Here is a 27034-nt window from a genome sequence, read left to right as displayed (position 1 = left end):
CCTGATGTTTATTTTATGTTGCTTTTATAAATGATGGTGAAATATAATATACAAATAGAAAAGGGCACAGAACTTGTGTATGAGATGATGAGTAAAGATAAAACAAAATCATCACCTAGGTCAAAAAACAACACCTCAAAGTCCTGTTTTAACAGGACTTTGCTTTTCTCTCTTATCTCGCCACTTTATGCATCCCAAAGAGTACATAAGTTTTACTTGTTTGTAAATTTTCTCATTTTTGCTTCAGAGCAGTGCTGTACAAATATAATGTGAGTCATATATATAATTTTATGTTTTCTTCTAACCATATTGAAAATAAAAGAAATTAATTTTAATAATATATTTCACTTAACTCAATATATCCAAAATATTATCATTTCAACACAAGATTCATATAAAGACTGATTCATGGGATAGTGTACATTCTGGGTATGTTTTTTTAAGCCTTTATATTTTAGAGCAGTTTTACAATCATAGCAAAATTGAGAGGAAGGTACAGAGATTTCCCATATTCTTCCTGCCCCCACACATGCATAGCCTCACCCATTATCAACATCCCCCACCAGAGTGATAACATTTGTTATAATTGATGAACCTACATTGACACATCATTATCAGCCATACTACATAGTTAATATTAGGGTTCTCTCTTGCTGGTCTTACATTTTTCTTCATATTGTGATCACTGTGTATTTTATACTTAAAAGCACATCTCAGTTTGGACTGGCCACACTTCAAGTGGTCAGTAAATCCATGTGGCTAGTGGCTGCCATATTAGAGCGTAGCTCTGTAGCTCCATCATATGGATATATCACAATTACCCATTAAATTGGGCCCCTGGACCCAGTTCTAATGTGGGGGGTTCCCCACACACCAACCAACAATTCTCAGGATACCAGCAGGGTGCCCTCAATTCTGACACTGGATACCTGGAGATAGGGTTCAATCCTGCAAGACAGCTTCCCTCCACCCCACTAATAATTCTCAGATAACAACAGGTTGTTCAAGAATTCAACTCAGTTTACCCAGAAATAGCATTAGATGCCACAGGTTAATGACTGCCCCACCCCCAAACATACCTACTTCAGAGGCCAGCCCCAAGGCCAGGCTCTCTGTGCTTCTGACCAACTGGCTACAGATGGGAGGTTCCAACGACCCTCTCCAACTCAGAATGCCACATTGTTACCTGCACTTCCGACTGGCTATGAATTAGAGGTTCCCACAGCTCTCTCCTTGGGTTCAGTTAATTGCTAGAATGATTCACAGGATTCAGAGAAACATGTTGCTTACTAGATCACTGGTTTATTGTAAAGGACATAACTCAGCAACAGCCACATGAAAGAGATTCATAGGGCAAGGTATGTGGGAAGGGACTCAGAGCTTCCATGCCCTTTCCAGGTGCACCCCTCTCTCTGAATTTCCACGTGTTCACCAACCCAGACGCTCTGAACCCTTCTCTTGGGTTTTTGTAGTCTTCGTTACTTAGTAATGATTGATTAAACCACTGGCCTTTGGCCATTGATCCTCTCCCCTCCCTGAAGGTGGTGTGTGTGGTTGGGTGGAGCTTGGAAAGTATGGGTGAGGACTGAAAATTCCAACTCTCCCCCATCCTTAGTGCTTTCTACAAACCACCTCATTAACATAACAAAAGACACGCTTTTCCCTCAACTTTTAGGACGCTCCAAGAGTGCCTGGAGTTGTGAGCCAGGAATGGTGGAAGACCAAATACAATGAGAAAAATATATTTGGTCATCTGAGTGAGTGACCAAATATATATATTTCTTATAAATAACAGTCTAGCACCCATTTGGACTGTTTCTTGTTTTGGGTTGTCACAAGCAATGCTTCTGTGAACCTTACACTGTCAATGGGAGTGTAAGTGATACAATCATTTTGGAAAACAGTTTGACATTGTCTGGTGGAGCTGAAACTAAAATAAAAGACCCAGAAATTCTACTTCTGGGTCCATACCCTAGAAGAATAAGTGCTGTGTGTACCAGGATTCAAGATGTTCAGGATGTTCAGAGCTACACTGTCCATGACAGCCCCAAATATTCGAGTAGGATGGGTTATAGAGCTTTCATACTTGACATTCTCAAGGACCAGGATATCAGTTTTCATTCTCATATACTCAGGTAATTCCTTTGAAGCACCTAGCAGTAAGATGTGGTGCCCTGGGGTGAGGAAGGTGGACTGTGGGAATAGTGGCAAAAACAAAAGGGGCTGAGGTCAGTTTGGGAATTGAATTTTGTCTCCCAAGGCATGCAGTTCTTAAATTCCGTCTGTCCACACATCAGTGTGCCTTTCACAAGCCATGTTTATGCATCAATTACTGGAGTTTGCAAGAGATTTTTATAAAGGAGACTCAAGATCCAATTAGGCATCACCCTGATGAGCCCTCATTACATATTTGATTTACTTTATAACACCATAACTAATTATAGCTCATGTAGGGATTAATGTCTTCCGGCCCTGATAGAGACTCAGCTCTGGGAGGATCCTGGACCGAGACTGTGCTGTTCATTGTTGTACCCCCAGTACCGAGCACAGTGCCAGCCTGGTTCCAGGAAATAGCTGTCAGTTGAATAATGAATGAATGTGCCTTCTTAAGAGAGTGAGGCTACCAGGAATTGCACGTGTGCATCGGTAGGTCATTATAGGTGTCATGTCTGAATGCACTGCTCTCAAGTCACACACAGGCAAAAGGGTTGACACCATTGTTTTAAACTTCATGGGTTCCATCCCCAGGCATCATGATTTAACTGGTATGAAGTTCTCCATCTGGGGATTTTGCACATTCCCAGGTGATAATAATATGTAGCAAAATTTGAGAACTTCTGTTCCAGACATAGAAACTAGAGCAGTGATTCTCAAGCTATGGTTCCCAGACCAACAGCACCCGCAGCACCGGGAGAGGTGTCCGACCCCAGATCTGCAGACCCAGCCCCTTCTGGGGTGGAGGCCCACAAGCCCTCCAGGGGATTGTGATGCACAGGTATCTTTACTGTTCAGTGGGTATCTGAGTCACTGCAGGCTGATAGAACAAAGGACTATAGACTGGGTAGCTCCTGAACAACAGACGTTTATTTCATTTCTGGAGGCTGGAGTTCCAAGATGGGGTGTCCACATTTTCAGGTCCTGGGAAAGGCCCTCTCCCGAGTTGTAGACTGCCAACTTCTAGTTGAGTCCTCACTTGGTGGGAAAGGCGAGAGAGCTCTCTGAGATCTTTTTTCTTTTTTCCCCTCTAATATATTTTACTGATTTTTTACAGAGAGGAAGGGAGAGGGATAGAGAGTTAGAAACATCGATGAGAGAGAAACATCGATCAGCTGCCTCCTGCACACCTCCTACTGGGGATGTGCTCTTGACCGGAATTGAACCTGGGACCGTTCAGTCTGCAGGCTGACGCTCTATCCACTGAGCCAAACCAGTTAGGGCCTGAGATCTTTTTTATTCCCATTCATGAGGGCTCTACCTCATGACCTCATTTCCTCCCAAAGGCCCCACCTCCTAATACCATCACACGAGGATTTAGGATGCTGACATTTTAATTTTGGGGGACACGTAAATTGCCCGATGGCAGTTGGGGCAGTACTAACAATAGGGTTTTTGTTTGTTTGTTTGTTTTATTATTTTTGGCCAATGGTTTATTTAAGATATTCTAGGTATTTTATACTTTCTTTCCGCTTACCTCCAAAAAGTGCTAACTTGAAATTGTTTTCATGTGCATTTCAGCAAACCAAGTCATTACGCACCAAGCAATGACATGTACGGTGGAGAGATGCATGTTCGACCAATGCTCTCTCATAAGGCGTATTCTTTCTACCCAGAAGATGAAATTCTTCACTTCTACAAATGGACCTCTCCTCCAGGAGTGATTCGGATTCTGTCTATGCTCATTATTGTGCTGTGCATTGCCATATTTGCCTGTGTCGCCTCCACACTTGGCTGGGACAGAGGCTATGGGAGCAGCATCCTAGGAGGTGGCATAGGTTACCCTTATGCTGGAAGTGGCTTTGGAAGCTTCGGAAATGGCTACGGTTATGGCTACGGTTATGGCTATGGAACAGGCTATACAGATCCAAGAGCGGCAAAGGGCTTCCTAATATCCATGGCTGCCTTTTGTTTCATTGCTGCATTGGTGATATTTGTTACCAGTGTTATAAGATCTGAAATATCTAGAACAAGAAGATATTACCTGACTGTGATAATAGTGAGTGCTATCCTGGGCTTCATGGTGTTTATTGCCACAATCGTCTACATAATGGGAGTCAATCCAACTGCCCAGGCTTCTGGATCTATGTATGGTTCACAGATTATTGCCCTCTGCAACCAGTTTTATTCACCTACAACTTCTGGAATGTACGTGGATCAGTATTTGTATCACTACTGTGTGGTGGATCCCCAGGAGGTATGAGCAATTTTATTTTTTCACACCTTGCGTCAGAGGCTCAACTCAGGATGCTAATAATAGAACCACGTTGGGAACTTTTAAACAATATTGTTGCCAAGACCCCACTTCTATTTTAATCAGACTCTGGGAGAAGGGCTAGGTGTCATTATTGAGATATAATTAACATACCACATAATTCATCCATTTAGAGTCCAGTTTGTTGGTTTTTAGTATATTCACAGAGTTGTGCGACCATCACCACAATCAACACTTTCACTTTTCCCCAAAGAACATTTCACTAATTCATACAGTCAGTTGTCATTTCCCTAACTCTTCCCAGACGTATTCTATAGATTTGCCTATTCTGGATTTTATATAAAAAGAATCACACAATACATATGCAGTTTTTTATGATTGACTTCATTTAGCACAATGTTTTTAAGGTTCATATTGTAGCAGGCACCAGTACTTCATTCCTTTTTATTGCTGAATGATAGTCCTTTATTTGGATATACCAAATTTTTTTATTCATCAGTTGATGGGCATATGGGCTAATTCCATATTGGCTGTTATGAATAATGCTCTGAACATTTGTGTGTAAGTTTTTTGTGTGAACCTGTGTTTTAATTTCTCTTGACTCTATATCTGGGGGTGGAATTGCTGAGTCTTATGGTGACTTTTTACTTAACCTTCTGAGGAACTGCCAGACTTTTCCAAAGTGGTTACATTACTTTAAATTTACCAGAAACATATAGGATTCCAGTTTATGCACATTCTCACCAACAGTGTTTTTGTCTGTCTGATTCCAGCCATGCTAATGGGTGTGAAGCGCACCTCATTTTGGTTTGGATTTGCATTTCTTTGACAGCCAATGAATGATGTTGAGCTTGTTTTCTTTGTGCATATATCTTCTTTGGAGAAATGGCTATTAGAATCTGTCAATTTTTTAATTGGGCTACTTGTATTTTTATTATTGAGTTGTAAGACCTCTTTATATATCTGAATACAAGTCCCTTATAGATGTGTGATTTGCAAGTATTTTCTCTCATTTTAGCATTTTCATTTCACTTGCTATATATTGTTCTGTTGTTCTCTGCACAAAAGCCTTTCATTTTGATGAGGTTTGATTTTTTTTCTTTTGTTTGTGCTTTTGGTGTCATATCTAAGAACACGTGACCTAATTCAGAGTCACAAAGATTTACTCCTGTGTTTTCTTCTAAGACTTAATTTTAGCTCTTTCAGTTAGGTCTGTGATCCATTCAGTTAGGACATGGTATAAGGAAGGAGTCTAACATTCTTTGCGCAGTTGTATTGGTATTATATATTGAAAGGACTATTTCACCATTAAATTGTCCATGCCTTAGTCAAAAATGAATTGACAATAAATGTCAGGATTTATTTCTAAACTCTCAATTTGATTCCATTCATCTATATTTTTATCCTTATGCTAGTACCTCACTATCTTGATTACTGTAGCTTTGTATGTTTTTGAAATCAGGAAGTGAGAGTTTGCTAGTTTTGTTCTTTTTCAAGATCATTTTGGCTAAATTGTGGGTCCCTTGTGTTTTCATGTGAATTTTGGGATCAGCTTGTAAATTTCTGGAGGAAAAAAAAGCCAGCTAGAATTTTGAAGGATTACATTGAATCTGTAGATCGATTTGGGGAATATTGTCATCTTTACATAAAGTCTACTAATACATGAACATAGTATGTCTTTCTATTTACTTAGGTCATCTTTAATTTCTTTCAAAAGTGTTTTATACGTTTTAGAGTGTTAGCCAGTATTTTTAAAAGCTGTCCAGGTGATTCAAATGTGCAGGTGGGGTAGAAAAAACCCTGCCTTCAGTAGCCATGAGTCACCCCCTAATTATATTCAGAAAATGTTTCTGGGTTACTAACTGACTCAGGAATTCTCCTTCTTTTGCCTCTTTTGAAGTCTGAAATGTTTTCCCTGCAATAGTAGGTTTTCAGAATGTTTGTGGTTGACATTCAGATGTATCTGTGGTTAACAGGGCTGAAGGTCAGTACTCCTGTCTTACCACAGCCCCATCCTTTTTAGTCCTCTGACTACCCAAACCTGTATTCTCTGAGAAAGGATATCACTGTTAGATAGCTGCGGAGAGATCCTCCTGCTACCCGTATATCCAGGGCAGAGTCCTGGTGCCTCAACTCCAGGTGCCTCTGGGCCAGCGTACCACTTAACACATCTTCCAGGCACTGGGAGAACAGTCATGGGTAGGGTTTCCTTGTCACAGAGCCCTTTCTACTAAGTAGATGAAAGACTCCAAAACAGAAAAACCTGCCAGACTAAATGAATCATCAGTCAGGTTCCTCTAATTTACAGCTCGGTTAGATTATGTCTGCATAATGAACGGTAAGGCCCACCCTCTGTAAAATACGGCCCCTTGGTGCTCAAGCTTTAGTTGGGAATAGTTTCCTGTAAAATTCTGAAATGGGGATGATGATAGTACCTAACGATAATTAACTGTTTTCTGAGGATGGAATTAAGGGGTGTGTGTTTTGCTAGCGCTAACTAGTATGGGTAGGTTTTATAGTTCTAAAATGCAGCCATTTGTATCAGTTTCATATCAGTTAAGTCACAGATATTTAGTAGGGTATTTGTAAAGGGTGGATTAGGTACTTGCAGAGGGTGCATTGAGCTGAAGTAAGCAATTAAAATGTAATTATATCATTATCTTCACTCTCTTTAGGCCATTGCCATTGTGCTGGGATTCATGGTTATTGTGGCTTTTGCTTTAATAATATTCTTTGCTGTGAAAACTCGAAGGAAGATGGACCAGTATGACAAGTCGAATATTTTGTGGGACAAGGAGCCTGTTTATGATGAGCAGCCCCCCAATGTTGAAGAGTGGGTAAGTATTAAAAAACATCAGCAAGCATCCAATCTTTCATTAAACCCCTAGGTTTCTGTCTCTGAACTTGACCTTTAGTGCTTTGTGAAACTCTGTTCTTAGAATTACTGTCTATGTTGCAAAAGGTTTGGTCTCAGGTTTTACTTAAAGAAGGTGGGATAAGTAGAAATTATTTTACTACAAGGTAAAAATCAGGTTTCCATTTTCAAGAAGTAGATCTAGGCACTGAAAATGGATTGATTCTCAAGTAATCATGTGAAAAAATAAATAAATAAACTAGTCATGTGGAAGGAATTAACACAATTCCCCACCCCCACCCAGTCACCTTTTACTTTCCTGCTTATCCTTTGGAGGGAAACACTATTACCCAGGGTACTCACTGGGATCAAGATTGCCAAAAGGTGTTTTTGGAGTGGTAGCAGGTGGCAGACTTAAACTTTTTACATGGAGAACAGCCTGGTGAATCACAGTGTCTGGTTCTGCACTAATATTCACAGTATCTATGAACTACTTAATGAAGCCGAGAGAGATTAGAGCAATTTCCTTTTTTTGTATATACTGTTAACCCACTGGTAGGTAGCTTCCTATGTGATATGATTTGCTGAAAGCTCCCAAAGTCCTTCTCTTCAAAAGTATCTCCCCAATGCATGTTATTGAAAACCTAACCTGTCTTTAGAGATGTTTGGAGTAAGGATTTGTCTCTTAGAAATCCTCTGTTAGGATGATGTTGGGAGCAACCCCAGAAACGGCCATCATAGGATTCTTTGAGCAGATTGATTGCTTTTACGAGGGTTAGTTGAGAATCCTGGACACTGGTTCCAGGATAGGATTTTTTATTTACTTATTTGTTGGCTGGTGGGAGGTCAGTGGAAAGGGCTAAGGGTGGGTACTGCTGGTCAGGGGTAAAGATATTGATCATCCCGAAGGCTCCTTTAGCTCTAGCGTCGCATACATCTTGTGTTGGAAGAATTCTAGAAATGTAGATGAAAGGTATATTTTTACTGATTTTTACAGAGAGAGGAGGGAGAGGAAGAGAGAGAGAAACATCAATGTGAGAGAGAAACACTGATTGCTTGCCTTCTGTGTGTCCTGACCAGGATCGAACCTGCAATCTGATTAAGTGCCCTGAGTGGGAATTGAACCCGAAAACTTTTTGGTGCACGAGGCAGTGCTCCAACCGAGCACGGTCCAGGGCTGATTTTTTTTTTTTTTTAGTTAAAAGAGCAAAAATTAAGCAGTCTTAGGAAAGTCAGGAGGTGGGGTATATGCCGTGGAAATGATAGTTCTATGTCCCTGCCCTTGAAGAAATCCTCTGTTAGGATGGATTGTTCTTTGTCCCTCCTCAGTTTTTCCACCCATAAAGTGTGAAGGTGTTAGGGAATGTTTTCCTTTAACCTTTAGCCCCAGGCAAGGCCAACGCAGATGGAATAGGACAGTCTATTGTGAACTATGAAGTAAATGTTTCTTGGGAGTTTCTGGGCGTGTCAGTTTTCACTGGCTGTTGGATTTATTTACTTAAGGTTTCGAGAGCCTTAAAAAAAAAAAAACTGACTTAAGAGAGACCAGAGCCAGTAATAATAGAGTCCCAGTGAACTTTGGGCTCTCGTCTGATTTTACTGTCATGAATGTTTAGTCAGTTCCAGGTGCTTTTGATAATTTGGCAAAGGCTAATCATAACCTACGGAGGTGACGATGATGATGAAGTGGAAAGGATTTAGCTTATTAAAAGGCATTATTTTTATAATACTTCCTTACTGAATCTCTAGAAAAGTTGATAGCCCAGACTAGGCTGTTTGATGTATACTTAATGGCTTCTCTGTAGAAATAACTGTTTCGCTGTATGAAACTTAAAGAATCATCTGATAAATAGCAGGTATACAATTTTGGCATGCTAGTGTTTTATGTGATACTTGCAAATTCTTCATTTCTTTTCCCTTTCCCTTCTTTTCTCCAATTGAACGGCATAAGGAAGGCTAGTATTTGAAACTAGAGGTCTGGTGCACGAAATTTGTGCACTCGTGGGGGGGGGTCCCTTAGCCCGGGCTGCGCCCTCTCTCAGTCTAGGAGCTCTGCGATCAATTGCCCTGCAGAGGGAGGACCCGCTGCAGCCCGCTGGTCAGTGGCCTGGGCCTCCCTCTGCGGGGTGATCCATCACAGAGCCCCTGACCCATCGCCCTGCAGAGGGTGGCCTGGGCCTCCCTCTTTGGGGTGATCATGGAGCCCCCACGATTGATTGCCCTGCTGGCCGGTGGCCTAGGCCTCCCTCTGCGGGGCGATCATGGGACGATGGTGCCCCCCCCCCCCCGCCCCAACCAATTGCATTGCACCCACCTTGGCTGGCCTGGTGCCAGTGTGTGTCAGCGTGGTTGTCCGGACGGCTGTTCGGCCGTTTGGTCTATTTGCATATTACACTTTTATTATTATAGATAAGCTACTTAGAGGTGGTTTTAGCCACAGGTGTATTGCTTTTGCTTTCATTCTCCCCTCACCTGCCCAAGTTTGCTTTGCTAAACTCAAAACCAGCACCTTCGACCTTGCACCCTCGATTTCCCACCTTCTCTGTTGTTCAGCAGATGAGCATCCAGCCCTCTGCTGTCTCAGGAGTATTTGATCTATCAACAGTGTGTTCTTGGGAGGGGCAAGTTCGGCATCCTCCTACGCTGTCACCATCTTGGACCTCCTCAGGAAATGTGCAACTTTCTAATTTCCTGTCTCTGAATCTTTAGCACAATGGTTTCTCTGCCTTCCTAGGGAATTTTAGTGTTTTTTTTCTACCTCCCCTTTCTGTATATCTTGTACTTTGTAAAATAAACAGACCATGTTTGCATATTGGGTGTTAACCTAGTTCTTTGAAGTTCACTTAAGTTTGTGCCAGCATTGTTGTATTTTAAATGTTTAAAGGTCCTTTTAATAAATATACAGACCTTTATTTTTTCTGTGTGTCCTCAAACCCCAGAACTAATGGGTACTTTTTCTGAAAGTACAGTCATTGATGAACGATGGGGATAAGTTTTGAGAAATGCGCCTTAGGCGATTTCATCATTGTGAACATCATAGTGTAGACTTACTCAGACCTCGATAGTATAGCTTACTGCACATCCAGGCTACATGGTATAACCTATTACTTCTAGGCTACAAGCCTGAACAGCATGTTTCTGTACAAAACACGGTATTAAATCAATTACGAGAGACAGTGCAATCAAGAGACACAGCAAATGCAAGATCTCTGAGGCTCCTGCCAACATAACACAGCATACTGTTCTATAGCAAACATTGTTTTATAAGTAGAAAGAAGACACTCAAATAACAATAAAAAGTATAGTGTTGTAACTAAATAAACCATTAACATTGTTGTTTATTATCAAGTATTTTGTACGGTACATAATTCGGTGTAAAGGTATGTGCTATACCTCTATACAGCTAGCAGTGCATAGGTTTCTTTACACCACAGCGTCATCACAAACACGTGAGTCATGCATTTCACTACAGTGTTACAAGTCACTAGGTGATAGAAAGTTTTCAACTCCATCACAATCTTCCAGGCTAGCCACCTTGTTATTACCCTAACTGCAGTACTGCTGTATGGACTCTCATAGGAGAAACTGAGGTTTGCAGATGACTTAAGTAACTTGTCTCAGACTTGACATTCTAATCTGCGGGACAAGTATTATGTTTGCTGTTATGACTTGTATTTGTTGGTGTGTATGTGTTTGTGTCTTTTTTCCCTTTGAGACCCAGTTTTCTTTGTCAATAGAATTGGAGAAAAAAGTATATTTTCTATCCATAGTTGGGAATCTGCGTATGGGGAGGGTCAACTTAAGTTTTACATGGGGACTGGCACTCCTAAACCCTGCATTGCTCAAGGGTCAACTCTTCTGAGTATATTCTATTTTTAGCCCTGGCCAGAGTGGCTCAGTTGGTTGGCCATCATCCTGTGCACCAAAAGGTTGTCAGTTAGATTCCAGGTCAGGGCACAGGCCTGGGTTGCGGGTTATAGATCCCCAGTAGGGGGCGTGCAGGAGGCAGCCCATTGGTGTTTCACTCTCACATTGATGTTTCTCTCTCTCCTCACTTCCTCTCTCTCAAAATTAATTTAAAAAAAAATCTTAAAAAAAATATTTTATTTTTAAGTAGGAAATACTTAAAGCTAAGTTTGTTATCTAGGTAGCTTTATTTCTAAAAGTTTCTAAGCCTTTGACATTGTGATGCAACATTTATGCAGCATTGCTCCCAGGATTTACCTGACAAGGTAGGAGCTAGTGAGGATGAGCTGGCTGGGTGTGGTGTAGGGACAGGGTTCCTGATTGTTCTTTGTGGTGATGAAGACTGTCACTTTGTCTGTTTATTTAATAGGTTCCTCTCGTATAACTGGGGAAAATACAAGATCCACCTACAGATTTGCTGATTCTGTAACAATTAAAGGGCTTAGGTCAGTCTGGACCAGTGCATATTTTATTAATGCCCAATACATTTTAGCTAGAGTAGTAATTGTTAGCATTTGCAATGATGAGTGTGAATAAGGGAACTTGGCTAAGAGGACCCAAAATGTAAGTACATTTAATATTGGTTGCAGTTTAACTTAATTTTCCTCTTACTTGTAAGCTTATAAGCTAGCTACAAGTTCTGATAAAAACATTTTTTTTTTCTTTTCTGAAAGGATATAGTCAGACCCTGAATAACATCTCCTTGTACACAGGATGGGGGAAACAGATATGGATGGGGTAGGTGACTGGGACTGAGCAGTGGTGGTAATCAGCATTAGACATCTGAAGAAATTTGAATAGCTTTCGTCTATTGTTGTTAATCCTCACCCAAGGATATTTTTCCCATTGATTTTTAGAGAGAGTAGAAGGGAGGGGGGGGAAGAGAGAGAGACAGAAACATCAATGTGAGAGAGACACATCGATTGGCTGCCTCTCGCACATGCCTGGGCTGGGACTATGGATTGAACCTGCAACCCAAGTATGTGCCCTTGACCAGGAATCAAAACCGAGACCCTTCGGTGCACCCGCCGACACTCTAGCTGCTGAGCCACATGGGCTAGGGCTGAATAGCTTTTTAATTTTCAGTCACTACAAGCATTCTTTTATGTGAAAGCAGTCATTTTACAGGGCTTCCGACTATGGGTGTGCTATATTGGTATATACTGTTACCTGTGGCCTCAGGTGAGTCAAAATGAAACAAAAGTGGAAGTGCCCTATCTGGCTACTGACTTTTAGAACCCACCAGCACGGAGTCCTGAGGCCCTGTCTGTCCGGCGCCCCTGTGAGTGAAAAGGGGTGGGTGGGCGAGCAGGCCAGGGCATCCCTGAGCTGGGTTAGGAGTTGTAATGGAAGATGCAGTAGGAGGTGGAGTATGTGGTGAAGCTGGTGATGCCTTTGTGGCTCTCTGAAAGCAGGAATTCCTAGATTTCAAGCACTCCTTAGCACTAGTGATAGGTGATGGTATAATGGTCCAGATGGGGCAGTTGTCTGCCGTGGTCAGTGGTTCTCAAGCCTTACAAGCATCAGAAGCACCTGAAGGAATGCTTAAAACAGCTTGCTGGGGCCCACCCCCAGAATTTCTCATTCAGTAGCTCTGGAATGGGGCCCGGGAGCCTGCATTTCTAATGAGTTTCCCAAGTAACGGGGATGCTGCTGGTCTGGGGACCACACTTTGGGAACCACTGCCCTGCAGAGCCGCGCTGCACTGAGTTACGGTAGGCACGGGGCCTTTTCCGCATCACGGTAACATTGTGCCGAGTCCTGGAGGAAACAAGGGGATTTGGAACCCCAGGTGGTGACTGACCACAGGCTCTGAGAACTGAGGTGTTCCAGGCCCGGTGGCATACCTGTTGGGGAGCGCCGGCATAAGGGACATGAGTATTGAAATACAGTCTGCACCAGGACTTCCGTTTCTAGAGCAAGGAGGCCTTGAATGTTATCACTCACTGAGGATAAGGTTTCTCCAGCTCACCCTCTTCCAAAGCTCTGTTAACAGTTCATCGACTCCTAGGGAGTTTCAGAATTCATCTTTGTTGGTATATGTTAGTATTTCCCTACGGGCAGTATGAACTTTAGTTGGGGACACTGTGCTTGCTAACTCCTCAGTGCCATCTGATTGATCAACAGTAAATGAATCAGACGGGCTCAAACCTGGCCCGTGAGCTCTTCATTTGTGGGATTAGTGCATTTGGGAGCATCTGCCTTCAGGAGGCCCAGGGTGGAGAAAAGTCTGAGGGAACTTTCCAGAGGCAAGTTTGAGGCTCTTGTTGCGGGGAGCATCTTGTGGGTATAATCTCAGAAAACAGGAAAAACAAGTTGGGCCACGTCCTGGTCTGAAAGTGGACGCAGGTTGTAAAACTGGAGATGGTACTTTGAGATTAAGGGCCTCCTCCCTCCGGTGTCTGTTCTTTCTCCTCTGTAATTACCAAGCAGGAAAGGCCCTTCTGTTCCCCTTCGGAGGGTGGTGTTTCTACACTCGGACCTAAACAAAGGCACCTGGAGACTGAAGCACAGATTCACAGTAATTCTGTGTCAGAAGCTGCGTTTGCTTTTGTCTAACAGGCAAGGAAGGCTCTTCAAAATGGATTTACCTCACATCTCATGAGGGTGTGGTGAGGAGTTGAGGCAAAGAGAATGACTCCATTTGTTACAGGGACTAGTACTGACTAGATAGGCACCCCAAGCCGTATTTAAATTACTGAGGTTGCAGTTTGTTAAGTGAGAAAGCATTGGCCTTTGGCGCCAAGTGGACTAGGATTCAAATCCCCTGTCTACCACATCACCTTCGGTGTGACCTTGAGCAAATTAATTTAATCATAGAGGCTCAATTTCCTCCATCTGAAAGTGGAGATAATTGTATCTACTCGGGCAGTGGTGAGGAATAGACGGGTCATAAATACATAACAGGTGAACTTTCCTCTTGTTCTTGGAGGTAGGTGACCTGTCAGATTGCTACGTGAGTTGGATGCAGGTGGAGCCTGCCTCTTTTCCCTCCTGTGAACTGGGGATGAGGACGGGATGAAGAGCAACATGGGAATGGCTGTGAAATCTCCTCTTTGCTTGTACTAATTCCAGATGACATATGAAGTTGTTTTGCATGGGAAGAAGTGGTTTCCCCAAACTGTGTTTTGGGGGAGAAAAGATTTTCTTTCAAAGGGCCCTAGAACATTCTTTTTTAAATCCCATCTGTGACTTAGAAGGGTCAGGGTGGGAGGGAGGCTGGGCATGAGTCAATAGCCTTCCCACACAGGATTGAGTAGTCTGTCTTGGCGCTCGGGCCCCCCCCCCCCCCCCCCCCAGGAAGGCACAGTGCTGACAGGGTTTGGAGGAGGGTTGAATAGAGCCACCCTCTGTTCTTTCTACAGGGATTTAGGATATTTTCATGAATTCTCCAAGGAGTGTTAGATGTGGTTACAAAGGTGTGTTTTTTTCCCCCACAAGCGGCATAATCAGAACTCTTCTTATGAGTAGAATTAAATTTTGAATAAAATTTTGTCCTCATAATTACCTCTTGTGAAGACCTTTTGAAATTATTTTATTTGCATTTATTTCACGTTGACATTTCAGAAACACTTTTGTTCTTCTCTGGATTGACACGCGTATCTTAGTAAAACTTCTCCTGTGCCTCACCTGGAGTAGTTATTCATATTCCTTAAACAAGGTGGGTGTGAGTGCTTGTCCTTTTGGAATATGGTCTCCAGAGTGAGTCTGAGTCAGTTTTTTGGTTGCTTAGGTGTCTTTTTCCTCAGCATGTCTTTCCTTCTGTTGTCTTATCTTTCCCCTCTACAGTCTGTATGTGGGGTGTGGGTGCCACTAGGACCAGGACTCCTCCAGCAGATCCCAGATAAGGGAAGCCGGTTGGGCCCTGCTGGGTGGATTTCTGCTGCCTGCAGCTCGCCTCCCCCTTCACGTGAGTCTCCTCCCCTCTGCAAGGGCCTGGAGGGAGGGGCACTGGGTAGCCTCCCAGGCTCCTCTGTGCTTCTGAACAACAATTGCAGCATTTGGTTTCTGGAATGATTGGCACTCAAACTTTTCCTCTCCGTACTTAGTGGAAGCCAAGTCTTTCTTAATTTGTGTTTTCACTTCTGCTTCTAATTTCCCAGAGCTGTCCCAAGGTACTTGAGGAAAACTGTTCACCATTTGCTGCTTAGAATTAAGCCTAGGTTTTCCCAGGTTCTAAAACTTTAAGCAGATTTTATTACAATTATTAAAATGGTGGGGTTTTGTTTGTGTGTGGGTTGTTTTTTAAAAAACAACTTTAACTACATCATTGAGTCTTGTGGGCTGGCTGGGTGGGGATCCTATCAATAATAACCGTGAAGCTCAGAAATCCTTTTTGTCCGAATAGGACGCACAGGTTGAGGACTCCCTATAGAAATTACTCATACCTGGTCACTCCACACTGGGGCTTCCCCCTTCCTTCTCCTGTCCTTCCAGAGCAGCAGGTTTGTACTCATTTTGCATGGGTACTATGAGAAAAAGTAGTATTTTAGCTTTTTTTTTTTTTTCATAAAAAGTAAAGTATAAAAAGGAAAAATATGACCTTACTCTTTATAAATATATTTTACCTCTGCCTTTATACCCTTAAGCTCATTTTAAGGACATGGTCTGCTTTTTATTCTTCTATGAGTCTGTATCGGGATTTAAAAAAAATTAAATTTATTGGGGTGAGCCCTGGCTGGGTGGCTCAGTTGCTTAGAGCATCGTCCCAATACACCAAGGTTGCAGGATTGATCCCTGGTCAGGGCACATACAAGAATCAACCAGTGAATGCATAAATAAGTGGAACAACAAATTGATGTTTCTCTCTCTTCCTCTCTCTCTCTCAAATCAATAAAAATAATAAATAAAAAATTTATTGGGGGGACATTGGTTAATAACATCTTACAGATTTCAAGCGTACAATTCTATATACATCATCTGTATATTGCATTGTGTGCTTGACATGCTTGGCTAGGGATTTTTAAAAATGTGAACCTGTCACAGATGTGCATGCCATCCCTTTGCAGAGACCATGCTCATTATGAATTTTCTTTGTATTATTCCAATTTTAGTATATGCTCTGCCAAAACAAACAGTACCTTGGAATTTTTTTGTGCCTACGTATAAAAAAGGTTAAAGTAACCAAAGACCTGCTGGAGGGTGAAGTCAGTGGACGAGTTAGTCCTGTCCTGCTAAGAGATAAAGTCAGCGCAGAGCAGCTCATTTAATGCGATGTTTGGGTATACACAATGTAGAGCAGCAGTAAGTGAGATAACCTCTGTGCAGCAAACCCTGGGTTCCTGATTTGTGCCAGGTACTGTGCTGGGCTTTGGGGACCCAAAGAGAAGGTAGGAGACTGCCCCGGGAGAGGTGGTGGATTGTAGCAGAGGCTTTCCAGTGAGCCTGTGTTTAAATTCCACATTACCATTTACTAGGCATAGGTCTCTGGGAAAGTTGTCTGGCTCTCTGAACCATAGCTTCCGCATTTCTGAAAAAGGAATCCTAGTATTTACCTCTAAGGTTGTGCTTACTAAATAATGGATGCGTTCAGCATCTGGCACATTGTAAGCAGGCAGACAGTGGTGGCTTTTAGAACAGTCGACTGCCTGCTGAAGTTAGAGATACGGGAGCAAGCCATTCTACTGCGTGTAAACAATTGTTCCCACAGTGCGTAATGCTGTGGTGGGTGGGAGGTTTGTGTGCCCAGGTGCTTGAGGAGATGGGAGGACAGATAGATGCCTCACCCAGCAGGGACACAGGTGGAAGGCCTCCAGGAGGTAGTGGCATTACTACTCCTTGGTCGAGAGCCAAGACTTGAAGCCCAATTAAGGATTAGCTGGCAAAGAAAGGAGGAAGGACATTCCATTCCAGGCCGTACGAAGTCTCTACGGGGACACCCAGGCACCTTTTGTCAAGTCTTGGTTTCTGGTTTGTCAGAGTCAGTAGGAGGTCTCCAAGCTTTGAGCCTCTGCTAAAGTTGTGAAGGGGAAAGAACCTGGGGGAGTGTTACATGGGTTGTAAAGAAAAGGAAGTCTTTTAAAACTCTGAGGTCTCCAGAATAAGAATAGGCCTTTGTCAAGTCCTGAGGAATTCATCTGGGGAGCCAAGAATGGTTCCCACCCGCGCCCCCTGTGGTGGGATCTAAGCACACTCCTTGGCAACCCACCCACCGGTTTCCCAGTTGCTGCCAAACTCCGCTCGGGAGGAAATGATTCCATTCTTTTCTGACTCACAGGACTATCAAACAATCAAGAAGACCTCTATGGCCTTAGAGGAGTGGGTAAATAAATACTTCGGGCTGTGATAGTGCAGTGATAGGAAAAGAACAGGTCATGTTGTAATGCTGTGCTTAACTGGAAACAAGGTGTCAAGTGTGTGTGTTGCAAGGAAATACACTGGGAAACAAGATGTCAAGGGGGTGTGTTGCAAGGAAATACACTGTATTGATACTGAACCTGATTGCAAGGATGCATAATAGCAAAATAATCCAACGAAAAGTCTGCTGTCACATTCAAATACTTACAAAATTCTTTGTTTAGATCCAATGGCTTTAATTCCAAAGCCCAGCATCTTCCGAGTTTTTACTGTGTTCATAAAGGCACTGTGCTAAATGTGATACTTTGTCATGTCACTTAATTGTCAAAACAACTTTATGAAGTAAGAAGCTTCTGGATTTCTTCCAGATGAGCAGACGGAGGCTTTCTAGAATTTATAGTTGGCAGATCTGGAGTAAGCCCAGATGATCTGATGCTGTCACCAAGCTAAAGTAGTCCCACCCTACCTAATTTTGAAAAGTTGTTCTTTTTCTCAGAAATAGTTTATGGAGTTTTAAAATTTTATTTATGGATTGATTTGAGAAAGAGAGAGAGAAACACATTGAATTGTTGTTCCACTTATTTATACATTCATTGATTGATTCTTGTATGTGCATTGACCAGGGATGGAAACCTGCAATCTAGGCTTATCGGGACAACTAACCAACTGAGCTACGGCCAGGGCCTATGGAGTTATTTTTAATGTTTTTTCCATGCTTTATTTTATTCCTTTACTTTGAAACAACTCAAAATTTAGCAGTTACTTTTAATCAATTGCAAAGTAATGTGCTAAGATTTTTAGGTGAAATTTAAAGTGTGTTGGCTCCGCTTTATGAACTCTAACAATGTTGAGAATCTAATTGTCTATGCTTATTATATTTAAATTTTTCTCCCCAAGGTTCTGTTGGAAACCTTTCATGTTAAAAATGCATAATGTCTAATATATATTCCTTCTTAGTACAAATTCACTTACAGGAGAGCAGAGAGGGACAGCAATGATGGGACTATATTGTACGGGCTATTAATAATAGTGTCATTGAGCATGTACGTTGAGGGAAAATACACTAATCTCAAAGAATTATAGCAGAAATCAGTTTGCGCTTCTTAATTTCTTCTGTGGTTTTAGTGGTCCATGTTTAGGGTGAATGGGTTAAGAAGAACCAATGTCCTTTGCCCTAGCTAAGAGGTGTTCCAAGTGTGGTCCTTAGAACTTGTTAGAAATGAAAATTCTCACCCTAACACAGACCTGACCTACATAAAATGAGACTAGTCTTCCTAATATGGGGGTGAAGCAATTACCAAGGATAATTATTCCACCTAAACACACCAGGATGAGAATTGGGTAATTGGGTTTTTTCTTCTTCTTTGTAATTCAGTCTGGACTTGTTAAACTAGCAATAGCACCTTTATGTGTTTGTAAAAATACTGATTTGACAGTTAGCTCCAATAACAAGGCAGTCATTACAGGTTAATAGTATTTAATGAGCCCAATAAATACTAGATCGTTTTATATGTATTTTTTCTTCCCCCTTTAAATTACAGGCTAACTAATACCTGCGTCTCTTTGGGGCTGTTTCTTTAGGTTAAAAATGTTTCTGCAGGCACACAAGACATGCCTCCTCCCCCTTCGGACTACGTGGACAGAGTGTACAGTCCCGTGGCCTACTCTTCCAATGGTAAAGTGAATGACAAGCGGTTGTATCCAGAATCATCCTATAAATCAACACCGTAAGTAGCAGCTTCTTTTGATAGAATGAGTCTAAAACATAAATAGTTGCACTTTTATAAATCTGTTACTGTTTTGTACCATTTACCTTTAAAAAAAATCCAACAGTTTGCATAAAGGCTGGAGACTGATCTTTGCATTGTAGGTGGGTGCCTAGGGTTACTTGGAAGGTAAGGAGGGTGGGACTGTGCGGTGGGGTCCTCTTCTTCTGAGCTGAAAATGCTTTCCTCCTGATGATTGAATAGGTAAAGGTAGGTTAGGTTCTTTCACGCTAGGAAGATGGTTCTCTGCCCTAGTTCTGGTTTTGAGTTTAGGTGTGGCTAAAAGGGCATTACTGATTGATAGCAAAGCTAAGTGCATTTCTCAGTCTCTCCTTTTGCCTATAATTATTAGATCTCATTTCGAGTGCTGAATAAACACACACAAAAAAAATCAGGAAGCTTTGGCTAGAAATAAATGATAGTAATTTACTCAAGGGTCTTAGAGTTTGCAAGCTGGAAACATATCTAGGGAAAAACCTGGAAGTGTTCTAAAGAAGAAAGAAAAGTTAAGAGTTCTTACAGTAGCCCTGGCCGGGTAAGTCAGTTGGTTAGAGCATGATCCAGACACACCAAGGTTGCAGGTTTGATCTCCCATCAAGGCAGGTACAAGTATCAACCAATGAATGCATAAGTAAGTGTTTCTCTCTCCCTCACTCTCTCTAAAAATCAATAAATAAAAATACTTAAAGTCACATCCTTAAAAATAATCAGTCCTGCGTTCTTAGCCCTCAGGCTGGTCCAGGACAGTTATCAGTCAGAGGTCAGGCTGTCTGGAGGATGGGCACCAGGAGCCTGGTCACGTCCCGAGTCCTTTAGGGGTGGTTAGAGGGTTGTCTGCAGGTTTGAGTATGTCTAGGCATTATGTAGGTACTGGTTTAGGACTGGAACGTTCAAAAGCTGAAGTTCCCAGGCAAGTTAAGATAAAAAGAATCATTTCGTCATGCCTCAACCTTCATGATGTTAAATAATTTAGTAGCTTGGTTAAAATGCCTTCATTTTATATTTTCCCTGTCTACACTCTTTACTCAGTAGAAAGGGAGATTGCTCACTGATCATCCCTGCCCACATATATTTTTATTAAACTACTAGAGGCCCGGTGCATGGAAATTTGTGCACTTGGGGGGGTAGGGGAAGTCCCTCAGCCTGGATCTGCACCCTCTTGCAGTCCAGGACCCCTCGGGAGATGTCCACGGGGGATCAGGCCTAAGCTGGCAGTCAGACATCCCTCTGGCAGCCTGGGAGCCCTCTGGGGATGTGCAACTGCCATCAGTCGGACATCCTTAGTGCTGCAGAGGAGGCAGGAGAGGCTCCTGCCGCCTCTGCTGCTGTGCTTGCAAGCTGTCAGCCGGGCCCGTGGCTGAGCAGAGCTCCCGCTGTGGGAGTGCACGGACCACCAGGGGGCAGCTCCTGCATTGAGCGTCTGCCCCCTGGTGGTCAGTGCACGTCATAGCGACTGGTCGTTCCAGTCATTCTGCCATTAGGGTCAATTTGCATATTACCCTTTTATTATATAGGATAGGATTAGGCTTCATTTGAATTCAGGAATTTTGAGATCTCCTTTGCTGTGCTAGAGCCTCCATATTGCTGGTGAAGCCTCTAGGTTTTGTTATACATATAGTGTAAAAAAACCTCAAATTGAGTTTCTGGCCTAGAGTCGGTATGCATTATAGTTTTTGAAATGGTATCCGCATTGTGGTTTTAGTTTATCCTAAAACCTAACTCTACTTCAACCTAATTCTAATGAACTAGTGAAAAAATGGATAGTGGAGGTATTATTAAGGACTTGGATGTCATTTTTGCCTAAGGATGATAAGTTGTGTTGCTATATTTAATTCTAGAACTCCAAATTCCTTTGTAGACCAAAAAAAGAAACCTTTGCTTTAGTTAGATTGTTCTTAGTCACAGGTGTATCTGCTGGAAAACTTTTTGTGACTCCAAAGTTTCATTTCCACCCTGCACCCTCATTTAGTGGGACCCACTGTGAGTGCACAGTGTGAACACCTGGAGCCCCTTAAGGTGACACCAGCAGCTGTGTTAATGATGGAAGCAGTTTGAAGGCAATAGATTTATTATTGGAATGGAATTTGGAAACAGACAGGCAGCTGCCTGACACTCCATCTATGTTGCTTTGGTCTGCAGAATCAGCCTGGCTGTTCATTCCAGTTGTGAATGATTGGGAGGAAGAGCATTTTCTCTGTTCTTCTTCTCTTTGGATTTTAACAAAAACCAAAGCACTTGAAGCTGTTAGGACAAAGGTACATAGTAGGGATTCAATCCTTGTGAAAGTTTTAAGATTTATAGGACTTTCACACATGCAAAATAAATACCTATAATGCATGTGACCAGCTATGCTTCTAAATTAATTGTAAGACCTGCATGGTTACATAGCATTCCCACATGTTGTCGCTTTTCATGAAAACCAAAATATTTTCAATTCATTTAGAACAATTTAAAAATCTTAACTTATTCTTAAGTAAGCCAATACATTCATAAGTAAAATTGAAGAGGGACAAAACAGACCTCTAGTTCCTCTCCCTGGAGGCAGCTGGTATTACCAGTTTCTTTTATATCCTTCCAGAGGTTATTTTTAAATAAAATATGCTGGCCAAATATGAATATTGGTGTGTGTTTTCTTTAAAAAATACTAGCATATTAAATGCCTTGTTAGCATTGTATCTTGGAGAGTGTTCATATTGACATACAAAGAGTTTACTGATCTATTTCATAGCTGCATAATATTCCAGCAGTAACTTCTTTTGTTATTCCCATATCGATGCACAGTTTCCCCCCAATGTTTTGAGATTACAAACCGCTGCAGGGAATAAACTCGCACATTTATCACTTTGCACATATGTGAATGTATCTGGAGGAAAAATGTTAAAAGTAGAATTGCTGGACTAAAGGAAATTGCGTATTTCATTTTGATAGATGTGGTCAAACTGTATTCCATAATGGTTGTACCAGTTTATACTCCCAACCTACACCCTAGAACTTTTTTGAAGGTCTTGGCAATGCAAATGTGATGATTAAGAACCCAGAAGGGGAGGATGGGAATGGTGCTAAGGGATACGAATGTGACAGCGAATCCCACAGCGCAGCACCTGATGTGCACGGTGGTGATGGAAGGAACTGGCCGCCTCTGGGGAGTAATAGAAATTGTCGAGTGTTGACTGTGGCAGAGTACTGAGTGCTGTGGAGGTAGAGATGCACATTAAGTCATAGTTGTTTTTCCGCAGGCTTCCTGAGGTGCCAAGAACCCATGAGCACCTCTCCTCCTTGCTATTGTGGTAGGCAGAGAAGGAATGGTGTCTGAGGTCCATGGTTCCTCAATACTAATATTTTCTTCCCCCAAAAGCATAACTTACATTCAGTAAAGAGCACTAATCTTGAGTATACAGCCTGATGAATTTTCACAGATGTGAACACTGAAGTCACCACCGCTGCACCAAGAGAGACATCTCTAGCACCCCAAAAGGTCCTCTGGTGTCCTTCTGTAGGCCCCCCCCCCCCATTTTGATGCCCATCACCACCTATTAGTTTAGCGTGTTATTGGAGTATTTATTTAATGGAATCATAAACATACTCTCGTGTCTGGCTCCTCTTCATCTTAATGTCCTATACGTTAGAATTTCAAGGTAGTTAGAATTAATCCTGGATTAGGTGACAGCAGAAGGTGGTTGCCTCTTTACCCTTCCTAAGTGAATTTGGGAGAGCCCTGTTAGGTACACTCCCTAGTATACTGTCCACACCCAGGGTGAATTAACCCTAATAAATCAAGGAAGTTGAGTGTTGACACTACAGAGAACTTTCAAGGCGGGATGACACCCTAGGGCGACAAATAAGACAGCCTGTTGTTTGGTGGTAGCTAATAGGCTGACGGAGTAATCTGTTAGGACTTTTATGCAAGTCGTAGGAATTCACTGGCCCAGGGATGGGTCTGTGTCAGGCATGGCATATCCAGGGACCCAGAAGATATCCGGGCTCTTGTTGCTACGTTGTCTTTATTCTCAGTACAGCTTCCCTTGGAACAGGATGGGTTATCCACGTTCCCATCAGAAAATTCCTCCTTGGCAGGTGTGACTCAATTGATTGAGCGTTGTACTTGCACTGAAAGGTGGCCTGTTCCATTCCCAGTTAGGGCACATGCCCAAGTTTTAGGTTTGATCCCTGTTCCGGGTGCTTGTGGGAGGCAACCAATCAATGCTTTTCTCTCTCCCTCTCTCCTCTCCTCTCTTTCTCTCCCCCTTCCTCTCTCTCTAAAATCAATAAAAACATATTTTAAAAACAGGAATTTTTTCCCCCAAAAGCTTGCATATCAGTCTATTGAAAAGATTCTGATTGGCCCTAACCGGTTTGGCTCAGTGGCTAGAGCATCGGCCTGCGGATTCAAGGGTCCCAGGTACGATTCCATTCAAAGGCATGTGTCTTGGATGCAGGCACATCCCCAGTAGGGAGTGTGCGGGAGGCAGCTGATTGATGTTTCTCTCTCATTGATGTTTCTAACTCTCTATTCCTCTCCCTTCTTCTCTGTAAAAAAATCAATAAAATATATATTTTTAAAAATATTCTGATTGGCCTTTTGGATCATTGTCATCCCCAAGGTCAGGAAGATGAAATTCTGTGATTAGCAAGGCTTAGTTACTCCCCACCACCCCCCAATAATGGTGACCGTTCTAAACACCATATATAGGGTGTCCCCAAAAAATGTATATACACTTTGAATAATTATTCATTCCAATGAGTTAAATCTGAGAAGTAAAAAACATCAGTTGACCTATCAGAAAAAAGTGTGTGCACATTTTTTGGGGGACACCAAAAAAACAATGGATATCATTCTGACAGTCAAGATACTGGTATTAATTATGCATTATTTCTCCCCCATTGATACTGGGTGTCATCAGAAAACAGGATTCATGTGACTGCTTTTAGTTGAGTAATTACCTTGAACACCTGCCATGTACACAGTACTGGGCCAGCTGCCCTGGGAATACCAAGTCCATGCTCTCATGGAGGTGGCAGACTAACAGGGGCGGAAGAAAGTGCACAATAACTACATTGAGAGTCATGGCAAGATAACAGCAGCAAAGGCATGTGAGGGTGTGTGTGTGAGAATAAAACAAGTGAATAAAAAGGAACAACCCAAAAGCTACAAAAGGGGCACTTCCAGACCTGGGAGACTGAGTTGGATAGTGAGGAAAGTATGCTGCTGGTTAGTTGTTCTGGGTTATGTGGATTTTGACCTAATCGGACTTGCATCTAAAAATAGGTTAGAAGCCCTAACCGGTTTGGCTCAGTGGATAGAGCGTCGGCCTGCGGACTGAAATGTCCCAGGTTCAATTCCAGCCAAGGGCATGTACCTTGGTTGCAGGCACATCCCCAGTAGGAGGTGTGCAAGAGGCAGCTGATTGATGTTTCTAGCTCTCTATCCTTCTCCCTTCCTCTCTGTAAAAAAAATCAATAAAATATTTTTTTGAAAAGTAGGTGAGCCGAAACCGGTTTGGCTCAGTGGATAGAGCGTCGGCCTGCGGATTGAAAGGTCCCACGTTCGATTCCGGTCAAGGGCATGTACCTTGGTTGCGGGCACATCCCCAGTGGGGGGTGTGCAGAAGGCAGCTGATCGATGTTTCTCTCTCATCGATGTTTCTAACTATCCCTCTCCCTTCCTCTCTGTAAAAAATCAGTAAAATATATATTTTTAAAAAAAGTAGGTGAGAAGATTATCAAGAGTACACATATTACCTAGTTCTTAAATTTATATATTCTTTTACTACTAAGCATTTTGTTCTTAGCTTTTATGCTACATTAAGTATGTTACTGTTTAGTATTTCGAAGGGTGTGGGAAGAGGAGAGTTGGAAAACTTCCAAGCTAAAGATTTATAATATCAATAACTAATAAAAAATTAGGGGGAAGCCTGCTTTAATGTTTTCTTTTTTCTAATTTCTCTTGCCCTTTCGTTTCTTCCTCTTCTGGCGCTCAGCCTCTCAAAGCCAATGAATGCTAAAGGTTTTGTTTGTCACCTCAAACCAAGAAGCATGCATAGTGCCCGGCAATTTTGGCAATGTGTCTAGGAACTTGTTTAATTATTAACTCATGGAGAAAGTCACATTTTCCCTCCCTTTAGAAACAGCATTAACTTAGCACATAAAGCCATGTTAACCTGAATAAATTTGGAAAGAAGAAATAAATACTACCACCATCCCCAACTTCAAACACATACACACCTTTAGACTTTGACAACAGAGTCAGGCAGTTCTGGATCACCTAGAAAAGAGAGTAAACCTTATAGATAACACTCAAGATTACAGTTATGGTAAGTTGAAAGAAATAAGAAATGAAAATCTTTAAACGCCTTTAGTGGTTGGTTTGCATAGCAAGGCTGATGTTGGGAAGTCTCGGGTGCTTTCCTTGCCTTCCTTTCCTTTCTCTTGCCCTTCTCCGGCTTGGCTACAGGTGAAAGGGAAGCTTTGCGTTTCTGTTACTCCGAAGTGGGATACAGTTGCCATGGCTCTTGGTATTTTATTCCATGTTAGCCTTCAGTTTTAAGCTTGTGGCTGAAACGTTATGTGCAATGAAAAATCCGATTTGATACTGAACAATTGCATGAGAAAAATAAGTGTAGCCCTAGCCGGTTTGGCTCAATGGATAGAGTGTCAGCCTGTGGACTGAAGGGTCCCAGGTTTGATTCCGGTCAAGGGCACATGCCTGGGTTGTGGGCTTGATCCCCAGTAGGGGGCGTGCAGGAGGCAGCCAATCAATGATTCTCTCTCATTGATGTTTCTAGCTCTCCCTTTCTCTCTAAAATCAATAAAAATATATTTTAAAAAATAATGAGTGTAATGGTAACCCTTCCGTTCCATTCATTCCGTGTGCCTTCAGGATTAACAAAGCAATTTTGCAAAAGAAGTCTTAATGAGCCTTTTCATCTATTACTGTATAAAGCTTTTCAGTTTTTTTTTTTAATTTTTACTTTTTTTGAGATGTCTTGAAAAGGAAATTGATATAAAGGAGTCTGAGATTAATATTACAAAGGTCTGTCTCTGTGAGTCAGCTTCCAAAGGCAGATATGCAAGTGCATCCCTCTTCTCTACTCGACATGCCCCGGAACTCGAAGAACCTGTAGAAAAGAATCATGGCCATGATTTTCCTGACAGCCTTTCGTGGAGTATGTCCCCAGCTCAGGTCAGGCACACATGTCTTCCAGACCAGCCTAAATTAAATGAAAGCTTAGACCCACTTTACTTAAAAGGTTTATAAATGGGCTCCTCTTACATAGAAAACTTAAATCTTCTCGCGTGTATTAGAGGATCTGAGCTGGTGCTACCTTGAACGCAGGACACTAGGGGGTCCGCTCAGTGTTGAGCATATGAGCCGCTTGAGTGAATGCAGCTACATGCAGATCTCCTAACACTTACTGTTGCTGCCCTTTGTGCTGACCGCGCACTGGCAAAGGCTTGTCGTGTACCCAGTGATCGCTGAGAACCCATTCCTGTTCATTAGGGTGCCTGAAGTGGTGCAGGAGCTGCCAGTGACTTCCCCTGTGGATGACTTCAGGCAGCCTCATTACAGCAGCGATGGCAACTTTGAGACACCGTCCAAAAGGGCTCCCACAAAGAGAAGGGCGGGAAAGTCAAAGAGGCCAGAGCAAGACCACTATGAGACAGACTACACGACTGGCGGCGAGTCCTGCGATGAGCTGGAGGAGGACTGGATCAGGTACGCGT

At 42.4% G+C, this 27034-nt stretch overlaps 1 protein-coding gene across 7 annotated transcripts in view; it reads left to right on the top strand.

The window, feature by feature from the left end:
- OCLN (occludin) overlaps nt 1-27034 on the top strand; it is a 48217-nt gene that overhangs the window by 10510 nt on the left and 10673 nt on the right. For all 7 annotated transcript variants that reach the window (XM_079795028.1, XM_079795029.1, XM_079795027.1 and 4 more), the window contains exons 3-6: nt 3736-4411; nt 7105-7266; nt 19128-19273; nt 26811-27026. In XM_079795028.1, coding sequence (XP_079651154.1) covers nt 3736-4411; nt 7105-7266; nt 19128-19273; nt 26811-27026 — 1200 coding nt within the window. The remainder of the gene's footprint in view (nt 1-3735; nt 4412-7104; nt 7267-19127; nt 19274-26810; nt 27027-27034) is intronic.

This window comes from Cnephaeus nilssonii (genome assembly GCF_951640355.1).
Source record: "Cnephaeus nilssonii genome assembly, chromosome: 2".
NCBI classification, from domain to species: domain Eukaryota; kingdom Metazoa; phylum Chordata; class Mammalia; order Chiroptera; family Vespertilionidae; genus Cnephaeus; species Cnephaeus nilssonii.
This window is presented reverse-complemented; position numbering and strand designations above follow the sequence as displayed.